General features: G+C 44.5%; 1 protein-coding gene across 1 annotated transcript in view; it reads right to left on the bottom strand.

Annotated features, from left to right (window-relative positions):
* Positions 1-14170, bottom strand: part of LOC126209975 (potassium voltage-gated channel protein eag-like) — a 125075-nt gene that overhangs the window by 80078 nt on the left and 30827 nt on the right. Inside the window, exon 3 of the mRNA XM_049939086.1 lies at positions 4271-4392. Coding sequence (XP_049795043.1) covers positions 4271-4392 — 122 coding nt within the window. The remainder of the gene's footprint in view (positions 1-4270; positions 4393-14170) is intronic.

Below are 14170 nucleotides of genomic sequence, written 5' to 3' on the forward strand. Positions count from 1 at the left end.
AAACTCTCGCCGCATGCGGGCGCGCATTATCTTGGCGAAATGTAAGTCCAGGAAGGCGTTCTATGAAGTGTAACAAAACGGGACGTAGAATATCGCCGACGTACGGTTGTGCTGTAAGGGTGCCGTGGATGACAACCAAAGGGAGCCTGCTTTCAAATGAAATGGTACCCCAGATCACTAGTCCTGGTTGCCAAGCCTTATCGCGGGCAGGTTTGAGGCTGGTCTCCCACCACTATTTGGAGGTGTCCAGATACGTCTCTAAGCTGGAATACCGTTGATCGGAGTGGAATCGTCTTCCGTGACGAGTCCCACTTCAGACTGAAGCCTGTCGATCAGCCTCGCGGCCCGACAACCGAGAGTGATGGTCTTGGGTGCCATTTCTTTTCACGGCAGGACGCTTTTGGTTATCATCAGCTGCAGTCTTCAAGCACAACTGTACGCTGACGACATTCTACGCCCCGTTTTGTTGCCCTTCATGACAAGCCCTCCTGGTCTTACATTTCATGTGCCTGCACACAGCGAGAGTTGCTTGTCTTCGTGTTTGCCATATCCTACCTTGGCCAGCAACCTAGCGGATTCTCTTCCCTGTTGAGAATGGTTGGCAGGGCCCTCGGGCCACCTCGAGATTTTGACGATCTAACCCGCCAATTGGACAGAATTTGGCTCGATATCCTTCAGGAGGCCATCCAACAACTGTATCAATCAATGTCAAGCCGAGTAACTGCTTGTATAAGAGCCAGAGGTGAACCAGCGCATTATTGACTTGCTCAATTTATGAGGCTCTTTATCATGAATAAATCATTCTGAAATTGTAACCATTTGTTTGTCTACACATGTACATCCCCCCCATGAACCATGGACCTTGCCGTTGGTGGGGAGGCTTGCGTGCCTCAGTGATACAGATGGCCGTACCGTAGGTGCAACCACAACGGAGGGGTATCTGTTGAGAGGCCAGACAAACGTGGTTCCTGAAGAGGGGCAGCAGCCTTTTCAGTAGTTGCAGGGGCAACAGTCTGGATGACTGACTGATCTGGCCTTGTAACATTAACCAAAACGGCCTTGCTGTGCTGGTACTGCGAACGGTTGAAAGCAAGGGGAAACTACAGCCGTAATTTTTCCCGAGGACATGCAGCTCTACTGTATGATTAAATGATGATGGCGTCCTCTTGGGTAAAATATTCCGGAGGTAAAATAGTCCCCCATTCGGATCTCCGGGCGGGGACTACTCAAGAGGACGTCGTAATCAGGAGAAAGAAAACTGGTGTTCTACGGATCGGAGCGTGGAATGTCAGATCCCTTAATCGGGCAGGTAGGTTAGAAAATTTAAAAAGGGAAATGGATAGGTTAAAATTAGATATAGTGGGAATTAGTGAAGTTCGGTGGCAGGAGGAACAAGACTTTTGGTCAGGTGATTACAGGGTTATAAATACAAAATCAAATAGGGGTAATGCAGGAGTAGGTTTAATAATGAATAAAAAAATAGGAGTGCGGGTTAGCTACTACAAACAGCATAGTGAACGCATTATTGTGGCCAAGATAGACACAAAGCCCATGCCTACTACAGTAGTTCAAGTTTATATGCCAACTAGCTCTGCAGATGATGAAGAAATTGATGAAATGTATGACGAGATAAAAGAAATTATTCAGGTAGTGAAGGGAGACGAAAATTTAATAGTCATGGGTGACTGGAATTCGTCAGTAGGAAAAGGGAGAGAAGGAAACATAGTAGGTGAATATGGATTGGGGGGAAGGAATGAAAGAGGAAGCCGCCTTGTAGAATTTTGCACAGAGCACAACTTAATCATAGCTAACACTTGGTTCAAGAATCATAAAAGAAGGTTGTATACCTGGAAGAATCCTGGAGATACTAAAAGGTATCAGATAGATTATATAATGGTAAGACAGAGATTTAGGAACCAGGTTTTAAATTGTAAGACATTTCCTGGGGCAGATGTGGATTCTGACCACAATCTATTGGTTATGAACTGCAGATTGAAACTGAAGAAACTGCAAAAAGGTGGGAATTTAAGGAGATGGGACCTGGATAAACTGAAAGAACCACAGGTTGTACAGAGTTTCAGGGAGAGCATAAGGGAACAATTGACAGGAATGGGGGAAAGAAATAAAGTAGAAGAAGAATGGGTAGCTCTGAGGGATGAAGTAGTGAAGGCAGCAGACGATCAAGTAGGTAAAAAGACGAGGGCTAATAGAAATCCTTGGGTAACAGAAGAAATATTGAATTTAATTGATGAAAGGAGAAAATATAAAAATGCAGTAAATGAAGCAGGCAAAAAGGAATACAAGCGTCTCAAAAATGAGATCGACAGGAAGTGCAAAATGGCTAAGCAGGGATGGCTAGAGGACAAATGTAAGGATGTCGAGACTTGTCTCACTAGGGGTAAGATAGATACTGCCTACAGGAAAATTAAAGAGACCTTTGGAGAAAAGAGAACCACTTGTATGAATATCAAGAGCTCAGATGGCAACCCAGTTCTAAGCAAAGAAGGGAAGGCAGAAAGGTGGAAGGAGTATATAGAGGGTTTATACAAGGGCGATGTACTTGAGGACAATATTATGGAAATGGAAGAGGATGTAGATGAAGACGAAATGGGAGATAAGATACTGCGTGAAGAGTTTGACAGAGCACTGAAAGACCTGAGTCGAAACAAGGCCCCGGGAGTAGACAACATTCCATTAGAACTACTGATGGCCTCGGGAGAGCCAGTCATGACAAAACTCTACCATCTGGTGAGCACGATGTATGAGACAGGCGAAATACCCTCAGACTTCAAGAAGAATATAATAATTCCAATCCCAAAGAAAGCAGGTGTTGACAGATGTGAAAATTACCGGACTATCAGTTTAATAAGTCACAGCTGCAAAATACTAACGCGAATTCTTTACAGACGAATGGAAAAACTGGTAGAAGCCGACCTTGGGGAAGATCAGTTTGGATTCCGTAGAAATGTTGGAACACGTGAGGCAATACTGACCTTACGACTTATCTTAGAAGCTAGATTAAGAAAAGGCAAACCTACGTTTCTAGCATTTGTTGACTTAGAGAAAGCTTTTGACAACGTTAACTGGAATACTCTCTTTCAAATTCTGAAGGTGGCAGGGGTAAAATACAGGGAGCGAAAGGCTATTTACAATTTGTACAGAAACCAGATGGCAGTTATAAGAGTGGAGGGGCATGAAAGGGAAGCAGTGGTTGGGAAAGGAGTGAGACAGGGTTGTAGCCTCTCCCCGATGTTATTCAATCTGTATATTGAGCAAGCAGTAAAGGAAACAAAAGAAAAATTCGGAGTAGGTATTAAAATCCATGGAGAAGAAGTAAAAACTTTGAGGTTCGCCGATGACATTGTAATTCTGTCAGAGACAGCAAAGGACTTGGAAGAGCAGTTGAACGGAATGGACAGTGTCTTGAAAGGAGGATATAAGATGAACATCAACAAAAGCAAAACGAGGATAATGGAATGTAGTCAAATTAAGTCGGGTGATGCTGAGGGAATTAGGTTAGGAAATGAGACACTTAAAGTAGTAAAGGAGTTTTGCTATTTAGGGAGTAAAATAACCGATGATGGTCGAAGTAGAGAGGATATAAAATGTAGACTGGCAATGGCAAGGAAAGCGTTTCTCAAGAAGAGAAATTTGTTAACATCGAGTATAGATTCAAGTGTCAGAAAGTCGTTTCTGAAAGTATTTGTATGGAGTGTAGCCATGTATGGAAGTGAGACATGGACGATAACTAGTTTGGACAAGAAGAGAATAGAAGCTTTCGAAATGTGGTGCTACAGAAGAATGCTGAAGGTAAGGTGGGTAGATCACGTAACTAATGAGGAGGTACTGAATAGGATTGGGGAGAAGAGAAGTTTGTGGCACAACTTGACTAGAAGAAGGGATCGGTTGGTAGGACATGTTTTGAGGCATCAAGGGATCACAAATTTAGCATTGGAGGGCAGCGTGGAGGGTAAAAATCGTAGAGGGAGACCAAGAGATGAATACACTAAACAGATTCAGAAGGATGTAGGTTGCAGTAGGTACTGGGAGATGAAGAAGCTTGCGCAGGATAGAGTAGCATGGAGAGCTGCATCAAACCAGTCTCAGGACTGAAGACCACAACAACAACAACAACATGTACATCACACCTACCGATTTCCGTCGCGTTCAGATCATTCCTTTGCAATGTGTGCCTTTTTTTGTCTTAGACTGTATTCTGATATAATATCTTATTGCATTCTTTCCTTCTTGCTGTGTCTGCGATACTCACGTGCGCCAGGTGGGACTGCTTGGCGGTGTCCTTGAGGTTGGGCAGGTGCGACGAAAACTGCGACACCAGGACGGAGCGGCTGCGCGTCACCGACCGCGCCAGCTTTGCGAACTTGCTGAGGCCTGAAGAAGACACCACACTCTGTCACCGAAACGTCAAACGTCTGCGACTGAAAGCAGCAGCCAGTCACAATTACGACTGCAGCACTAGCAGGTCTAGGTGTAGCGTGCTGGTTAATTCTGAAGCAATAGTAAATAGTGGGTGGTAATATAGTAAAACATTCCATAAAGCACATTTCAAACTTTTAACTGGTTACAGAGTCACAGCTGTTAGAATAAGACCAAACCAAACTCCGTCAGAACATGCCTTGAAGGCCCGAGCGACTGCCGTGTCGTCCTCAGCCCACAGGCGTCACTGGATGTGGATACAGGGCGGCATGTGGTCAGCACACCGCTCTCACAGCCATTATCAGTTCTCCAGACCGCAACCGCTACTTTTCCATCAAGAAACTCCTCAGTTTGCCTCACAAGGGCCGAGTGCACCCCGCTTTCCAACAGCGCTGTCGGACCGGACGGTCACCCACCCAAGTGTTAAAATAGCCCGACAGCGCTTAACTTCGGTGGTCTGACGGGAACCGGTGTTACCACTGCGGCAAAGCCGTTGGCCTAGAATGAAACCAAACAAATCACTTTTTCCTTCGCTTAACACCATCTCTGACCAAGTTCAAAAGATAATTTTCACGAATTGCACCTCCTACTTGATTTCTCTTGACAACGCCATGTGTAGCTCTTATGAAGTACTTCTAGCGTTCAATTATTGCCGTGAGCGATCACTTATTGTCTCGTATTTGCTTTCTCATTGTTTCGGTCATCCCCACAGGTACAAATACGAGGTGCGGCTAGAAAAAAACCAGACTGATGCTGGAAAAAGCATTTATTTACAATTATTTACAATTTCATGTTATCTCCTTCAATGTACTCTCCTCCTCGTTCTCTATACCGCTCCATACGAATTTTCCACTGTTCATAGCAATGCTGCAGATCATTTTCGTTAAGTCCATACATTACTTCCGTCGCTTTTTCTTTTACTGCTTCAACAGTCTCAAATCTAGTTCCTTTCAAAGCTGACTTGACTTTAGGGAAAAGAAAAAAGTCACAGGGGGCCAAATCAGGTGAGTAGGGTGGATGATCTAAGATGGGAATGTTGTGTTTTGCCAAAAACGTCTTCACTGACAACGCACTGTGAGCTGGGGCATTGTCTTGGTGAAGGACCCATGACTTTTTTCTCCACAAATCGTTCCGTTTTCTCCGTACTCGTTCACGTAGGGTAGCCAGGACGCTAATGTAGTCATGCTGATTCACTGTTTGTCCCTCTGGTACCCAATCAATGTGCACAATCCCTTGATGTCAAAAAAAAAAACAATCATCATTGCCTTGAATTTCGATTTTGACATTCGTGCTTTTTTTTTGTCGTGGAGAACCAGGAGTTTTCCAATGCATCGATTGGCGTTTAGTTACGGGATCGTAAGTAAAAAACCACGATTCATCGCAAGTAATAATATTTTGTAAGAAGGTGGGATCACTTTCAATGTTTTCCAGGATGTCAGAACAAATCATTCTTCGGCGTTCCTTCTGCTCAATTGTGAGACACTTTGGAACCATTTTTGAACACACTTTGTTCATGTTGAAACTTTCATGAAGAATCTGCCTAACACTTTCCTTGTCAACTCCTGTTAACTCAAGACACTGCTCTGATTGTTAAACGGCGATCTTGTCGAACAAGTTTACCGATTTTTTCTATGTTTGCATCAGTTTTTGCTGACAATGGTCTGCCAGTGCGAGTGTCATCACTGGTGTCTTCGCGGCCATCTTTAAATCGTTTAAACCACTCAAACACTTGTGTTCGCGGTAAACAATCATCGCCGTACACTTGTTGTAACATTACAAACGTTTCACTTGCAGATTTTCCTAGTTTGAAACAAAATTTGATGTTAACACGCTGTTCTTTCTGTACACTCAACATTTTCCGACGCACAGACAAAACGTCAACTACTTAAAACAGACGCCACGGGCAGACTGAGTGCAGGAGGCAGATGAAACTCGAGCAGTAGGCGGAGCGAGAGTCACGTGACAGGCCACGCGTCTTTCAGTTTTATTGCATTCGTTTTATTGTTTCACCAGTACTAGTCCGGTTTTTTTCTAGCCACACCTCGTATAGTGGTAAGGTCTGAGGAGCAAGAAACGTGATGATTCTTCCGATCCATCTTCTGGGGAACAAGAAGTTTAGATGACTGGCAGCCGACATTTCGGCTCTGAGGCGTATCCCGACACATGTGGCATGGCGCTCGACCTAGCTCAAACTTTCAGTTTCATTTAATTATTTTTGGCGCGCCCAACACATAACCTCTTTTTTTTATTTTATTTATTTATTTTTTTTTACGAACGGATAGACGAGAACGTTTTAACAGCTCTTCTATCTATGGCTGTCACGTAATTGCGACTTACTAGTTTCATAAACTAAAAAGGTCTTTCACATAGTTGACTGAACTATTGTAGCACTTTTGAGCCTCATTATGGAGACGTGCAAACTCTACCAAAGGAACACAATGTATACGTACTAAACAGTTTTAACATTAGAGAATTTGTCTTTAAAACGAGACTTACGTTGCACACCAGTCAGTTACATCTGCACATGCAACGGGGCACATTCAACAGAAACGGCAAACGGTCTAGGAAACAGATGTAGGATTGGCAGTGTCCTCAAAACGTTTAGGAAACTATCCTAGTGATTCTTTCAAGGACAGACGCAATTCTTCAAACACCCGCATTTTCTTTTACGTCAGTGAACTTAGAGAAATGGACGGCACTTTTTGTCAACATTTGGTCCTTCCACAATGCTATCTTCTTTTTAAACACAACCCCACAAATCAGAAACTAGATGTTTCTCACTGCAGTATCGTACTGTGGGCAGGGTGCAGTCAAGCCCACTTAAAATGCGAGGCCTGCAATCAATTACTAATGCTCTAATTTTCATTTCTGCACTCAAAACTTCGTAACTTCAATAATTGGGGGTTTTAAATTGAAGAATCGTATCAGGCATGCCCCTTGACTTGACCAACATTCTTTCCAATCGAGAATGAGATTTTCACTCTGCAGCGGAGTGTGCGCTGATACGAAACTTCTTGGCAAATGAAAACTGTGTGCCAGACCGAGACTCGAACTCGGGACCTTTGCCTTTTGGGTGCAAGTGCTCTACCATCTGAGCTACCCAAGCACGACTCACAACCCGTCCTCACAGCTTCAATTCTGACGGTACCTTGTCTCCTGCCTCCCAAACTTCGCAGAAGCTCTTGCAGAACTAGCACTCCTGGAAGAAAGGCTATTGCGGAGACATGGCTTAGCCATAGCCTGGGGGATGTTTCCAGAATGAAATTTCACTCTGCAGCGTAGTGTGCGCTGATATGAAACTTCATGGAAAATTAAAACTGTTCGAGTCTCGGTCTGGCACACAGCTTTAATTTGTCAGGAAGTTTCATTCTTTCCAGTACTATATAATCACCTAAAACTTACACTGCACATATTACGGAAATGGAAAGTGCTGTTGATGTGCGGTTTTCACGGAATGGATAGTCAGAGACTATTATTGTTAGCCAATAAACAAATTGTAATAATGCTTAGAAGGGGTTCTTTCTGTACAAACACATTCTTTTTTAAATGGAACAATGACTATTGAAATTAACAAATAAAAAGTAGGATAAGTTAGAATGTCAGTAGTGTTTATTACAGGAATCTAGTGCGGGTCAAAAAAAAATGTTCAAATGTGTGTGAAATCTTATGGGACTTAACTGCTAAGGACATCAGTCCCTAAGCTTACACACTGCTTAACCTAAATTTTCCTAAGGACAAACACACATCCATGCCCGAGGAAGGACTCGAACCTCCGCTGGGACCAGCCGCACAGTCCATGACTGCAGCGCCCTAGACCGCTCGGCTAATCCCACGCGGCTAGTGCGGGTCGTTTTTGAGAAGTTCCCCTACCGACACTTGTAAAATGCCTGTGGTAACCACACACTATAGAAGAACTGATGTATGCAATAGTTATGTGGATTCTGACCAATAACGAGACAACTGACTATCACAGCCGACTGGTGTGGCCTTGCGGTTCTAGGCGCTTCAGTCTGGAACCGCGTGTCCGCTACGGTCGCAGGTTCGACTCCTGCCTCGGATGTGTGTGATGTCCTTAGGTTAGTTAGGTTTAAGTAGTTCTAAGTTCTAGGGGACTGATGACCTCAGATGTTAAGTCCCATAGTGCTCAGAGCCATTTGAACCATCACAGGTTGCGTTTAAAATACCATCTGCAGTGGCAATATACACTTCCAGTCCCGTATTGAACGACTGCTGCCAACGTTCTAGTGTTTCAGCGGAGATATCCGAGCAGGCTGCAGCTACACGTCGTTGTATATCATCGGGTGTGATTGGTATAGAAAAGAAGTCTACTGGAGTCAAATACGGGGAACGGGCCGACCGAGGTACAGGGCCTCTGCGTCCAATCCAATGGTTTGGAAACAATTCGTCAAGACATACTGCAGTACTTGGTGCACTATGGGCTGCACATCCATGTTGGTACCACATGTTTCTCCTAGTATGCAGAGCAACATCTTCCAGCATCCATGGAAGATGGTCTGTTCTCACGAGCTAATGCTTGGATTGTCGCACATTAACGGACTAGCAAGTCGCAATGTACTCAGGAACACACAAGGACACTGTAAGCAAACATATAACAACGTACCTACCAATTATGCTGGCTGAATGGCACATATAAGTGTTGGTGTGGAAACTTTTCAAAATACAATATCTCGTAAATGACTCTCACTTGACTCCTGCAACAAACACCACTGACATTCTAATTTACCCTACTTTTAGTTAGTTAATATCAATACCCATTGTTTCATTTACAAAAGTGTAAGTTTACACAAAAATATAATTTCTCCTGTTTATTGGCTAACAAAATGAGCCCCTGACTACCAACCCACTCTGTGAAAACCGCAAATCCATATCATTTTCCGTTTCTGTAATATATGCGGTGCATGTTTTATGTGATTCACCCTGCATACCCCCTTTCATGTGCTTCATGCCTGCAGATTTAGCATCTTGACGTAGACAAAAATGAATCCTCTCAACCAATTATTGTAATTTTTTGTGCTTTCATTATCAACTAAATCTTTAAATTGTTTTGCTCGTAACTGCAATGTTATTTCATAGAAAATTTTCAATACCCATCGATTAAGCGACTGTAATAGATATTGAAAATTCTCACATCTTTCTTCTGTCATTCTATGTACGAGGGGCGAAAATTCCGTGCAAAAATAAAAACTACTTTCGTGTTTGGGGGTAAACCTTTCTTATTTTTCGACTTAGTCTCCTTTTAGACTTATACACTTCGTCAACGCTGTTCTAATTTGTTGGCCCCTTCCGAATACTAGGAATTGTCAAAGTCTGCAAAATAGCTATTAGTTGCTGGAATCACCACCTCGTCTGAATACAATCTTTGTCCCGTCAGTCATTTCTTCATATTGAGGAACAATTAGTAGTCCGAGGGAGCCATGTCTGGAGAATACGGGAGATGTGAAAAAAGTTGGAATCCTATTTCCATTAATTTTGCGACCACAACTGCTGAGGTGTGTGCTGGTGCACTGTCGTGATGGAAAAGGACTTTTTTGCGGTCCAGTCGCCCGAGTTTTTCTTGCAGCTCGGTTTTCAAACGGTCCCATAACGATGAATAACAGGCACCTGTAATAGTTTTACCCTTTTCCACATAGTCGATAAGGATTATCCCTTGCGAATCCCAAAAGACAGTCGCCATAACCTTTCCGGCCGAAGGACTGGTCTTCGCCTTTTTTGGTGCAGAGTCTCCCTTGGTAACCCATTGTTTAGATTTTTGTTTGGTCTCAGGAGTATAGTAATGTATCCATGTTTCATCCACAGTGACGAAACGACGCTTAAAGTCCTGCGGATTCTTTCTGAACAGCTGCAAACCATCCTTGCAACACTTCACACGATTCCGTTTCTGGTCAAGAGTGAGCAATCGCAGAACCCATCTTGCGGATAGCTTGCTCGTGTCCAAATATTTATGTCCAAATGTACCGGGTGATCAAAAAGTCCGTATAAATTTGAAAACTAAATAAATCACGGAATAATGCAGAGAGAGAGGTACAAATTGACGCACATGCCTGGAATTACATGAGGTTTTATTAGAACCGAAAAATACAAACGTTCAAAAAATGTCCGACAGATGGCGCTTCATCTGATCAGAACAGGAATAATTAGCATAACAAAGTAAGACAAAGCAAAGGTGATGTTCTTTACAGGAAATACTCAATATGTCCACCATCATTCCTCAACAATAGCTGTAGTCGAAGAATAATGTTGTGAACAGCACTGTAAAGCATGTCCGGAGTTATGGTGAGGCATTGGCGTCGGATGTTGTCTTTCAGCATCCCTAGAGATGTCGGTCGATCACGATACACTTGCGACTTCAGGTAGCCCCAAAGCCAATAATCGCACGTACTGAGGTCTGGGGACCTGGGAGATCAAGCATAACGAAAGTGGCGGCTGAGCACACGATCATCACCAAACGACGCGCGCAAGAGATCTTTCACGCGTCTAGCAATATGGGGTGTTTTTTCTTTTTTGTTCTAATAAAACCCCATGTCATTCCAAGCACGTGTTTCAATTTTTACCTCTCTATCTACATTATTCCATGGTTTATTAAGTTTTCAAATTTATACTGACTTTTTGATCACCCGGTATATTATGTACCCGTTCATTCGAGATGCCCACAACACTAGCAATCTCACGACCTTAAGTCTTCGGTCATCCATCACCATATCATGGATTTTATCAATGATTTCTGGAGTCGTAACCTCCACAGGGCGTCCAGAACGTTCAGCATCACTTGTGCCCATATCGCCACTCCGAAAATTTTGAAACCGCTTATGAACTGTTCTAATCGAAGGTGCAGAGTCATCGTACTGTTTATAAAGCTTCTCTTTAGTCTCCTGAGGCGTTTTGCCTTTCATAAAGTAAAGTTTAATCGCCACACGAAATTATTCTTCGTCCATTTTTTGACAATCCCTCGAGTTCCTTGATTTACACGAATGCCAAACACAAAGAAATAGACCAATATGGCTGCAGCTTGGTGTCCGTTCTTTCCATAGATGTTACTAACTAAACAGGACTTCGATACGCGCCGGTGGTGCCATCTCTCGGACCTTGCACAGACTTTTCAAACGCCCCTCGTATTTTAAAGGCTTGTGTTGCTAGATCGCTAGACTTCCTCTCTTTGTGCCAGCACCCACTGGAACTGTGAGTGTTCTTCATATGACAAAGAAATAACGAAGGGTAAACAACTCAGACACCACGATTCATAGATGAAGCGTCGCGCTGTACCGAATACTTACGAGAAGAACCGAGAAAAGCCGAGACATATAGAACCTCGGCCTGCACGCAGCTTACTAGCCGTTTGATACGCCGTTGCCGGCCTTTTAGAGAAATGTCTCACCTGAAGACCAGAGAGTGCAGGGGACCGTCGTAATGGAAGATGTTATCTCCTCCTGTAGCCAAAGGAACCTCTTGCAATAGCGCTGGAAGCTAGTTTTCAAGGTGTCTAGATAGGAAAGCCCTGTAAGATGATACACTAACACTAGAGGTCCAATCAACTAATTGTCTATATAAAGCGTACACATTTGCAGAGAAGCGATCTTTAAAATGTGTGTCCACAGAGGCATGTGGGTTTTCGTCGGACCACCAATATGGGTTAACGAGTATTATTCGTATTCTTATGAGTGAAAGTGGCTTCATCAGTAAACAGTACTAACAGGTTTATATATCGATATGCAATTACGGAGCAACAAAATTCCAGTCGTCTACTTTCATCTCCTTATCACAGTTGTTGAACGTGCTGTAAATCGTAAGGCTTGATGGCACAGATATATAATGTCCGCCATATTCTTGTATGTGGAATATCAATACGTTCAGAAATTCTATGTCTGCTTGTTGAAGGTCTGCATTCTACCAATTCTACTTCATTCACACTCCATTCAGTTTCACGTTCATATGAGATTTGTCTGCCAGGCACTCCATCAATCTCAAGCAGTTCAGTAAACACTCTTAAATATGGTACTCTGCAGTTAGGAAATCATCTACATGTATTCTCTAGAAGTAGCTACAAAGCTTCCGCTCCAAAACCCGAACACAAATACGACATCTGCATACACGGCGTTTGTATGATGGGACCACGAGTGGCATCCTTCAGCGATACAGTAGAATTGGCAAACAAGTTACAATCACAGCTGAGAAATTCAATTATGTAAACTCAGTCACAGCTTCACAACTCTAACATAAAAAAAAAAAGGATGATCTATTAAGAGACCCATAGCAACACGAGCACCAAGTGAAATCTTGTATGTGTAACCAGCTGTTACTCTGTAACCAGTAAAAGTTGGACACATGTTCATGCAATATTTATTCGAAATCAGTCTACACCCTGCCCCCCCCCCCCCCCTGCTAAAATATGTACTTTTCCTCCTGAAACATCCGGTATACTCATTCTGCTGCTGACTAGTAGCACAAAGAAATTGTTACTGTATGTGAAGTGGGTGTTTGGAGGTCAATGGCTGAATCTAGGAAGGTGAAGTGCAGGTGAATGTGTTGTGCCCATTTTGTTGGCTGTGGCAACGCTGTTCATTTCCAATTACACTCCTGGAAATGGAAAAAAGAACACATTGACACCGGTGTGTCAGACCCACCATACTTGCTCCGGACACTGCGAGAGGGCTGTACAAGCAATGATCACACGCACGGCACAGCGGACACACCAGGAACCGCGGTGTTGGCCGTCGAATGGCGCTAGCTGCGCAGCATTTGTGCACCGCCGCCGTCAGTGTCAGCCAGTTTGCCGTGGCATACGGAGCTCCATCGCAGTCTTTAACACTGGTAGCATGCCGCGACAGCGTGGACGTGAACCGTATGTGCAGTTGACGGACTTTGAGCGAGAGCGTATAGTGGGCATGCGGGAGGCCGGGTGGACGTACCGCCGAATTGCTCAACACGTGGGGCGTGAGGTCTCCACAGTACATCGATGTTGTCGCCAGTGGTCGGCGGAAGGTGCACGTGCCCGTCGACCTGGGACCGGACCGCAGCGACGCACGGATGCACGCCAAGACCGTAGGATCCTACGCAGTGCCGTAGGGGACCGCACCGCCACTTCCCAGCAAATTAGGGACACTGTTGCTCCTGGGGTATCGGCGAGGACCATTCGCAACCGTCTCCATGAAGCTGGGCTACGGTCCCGCACACCGTTAGGCCGTCTTCCGCTCACGCCCCAACATCGTGCAGCCCGCCTCCAGTGGTGTCGCGACAGGCGTGAATGGAGGGACGTATGGAGACGTGTCGTCTTCAGCGATGAGAGTCGCTTCTGCCTTGGTGCCAATGATGGTCGTATGCGTGTTTCGCGCCGTGCAGGTGAGCGCCACAATCAGGACTGCATACGACCGAGGCACACAGGGCCAACACCCGGCATCATGGTGTGGGGAGCGATCTCCTACACTGGCCGTACACCACTGGTGATCGTCGAGAGGACACTGAATAGTGCACGGTACATCCAAACCGTCATCGAACCCATCGTTTTACCATTCCTAGACCGGCAAGGGAACTTGCTGTTCCAACAGGACAATGCACGTCCGCATGTATCCCGTGCCACCCAATGTGCTCTAGAAGGTGTAAGTCAACTACCCTGGCCAGCAAGATCTCCGGATCTGTCCCCCATTGAGCATGTTTGGGACTGGATGAAGCGTCGTCTCACGCGGTCTGCACGTCCAGCACGAACGCTGGTCCAACTGAG

This window comes from Schistocerca nitens, chromosome 10 (genome assembly GCF_023898315.1).
Source record: "Schistocerca nitens isolate TAMUIC-IGC-003100 chromosome 10, iqSchNite1.1, whole genome shotgun sequence".
Taxonomy (NCBI): domain Eukaryota; kingdom Metazoa; phylum Arthropoda; class Insecta; order Orthoptera; family Acrididae; genus Schistocerca; species Schistocerca nitens.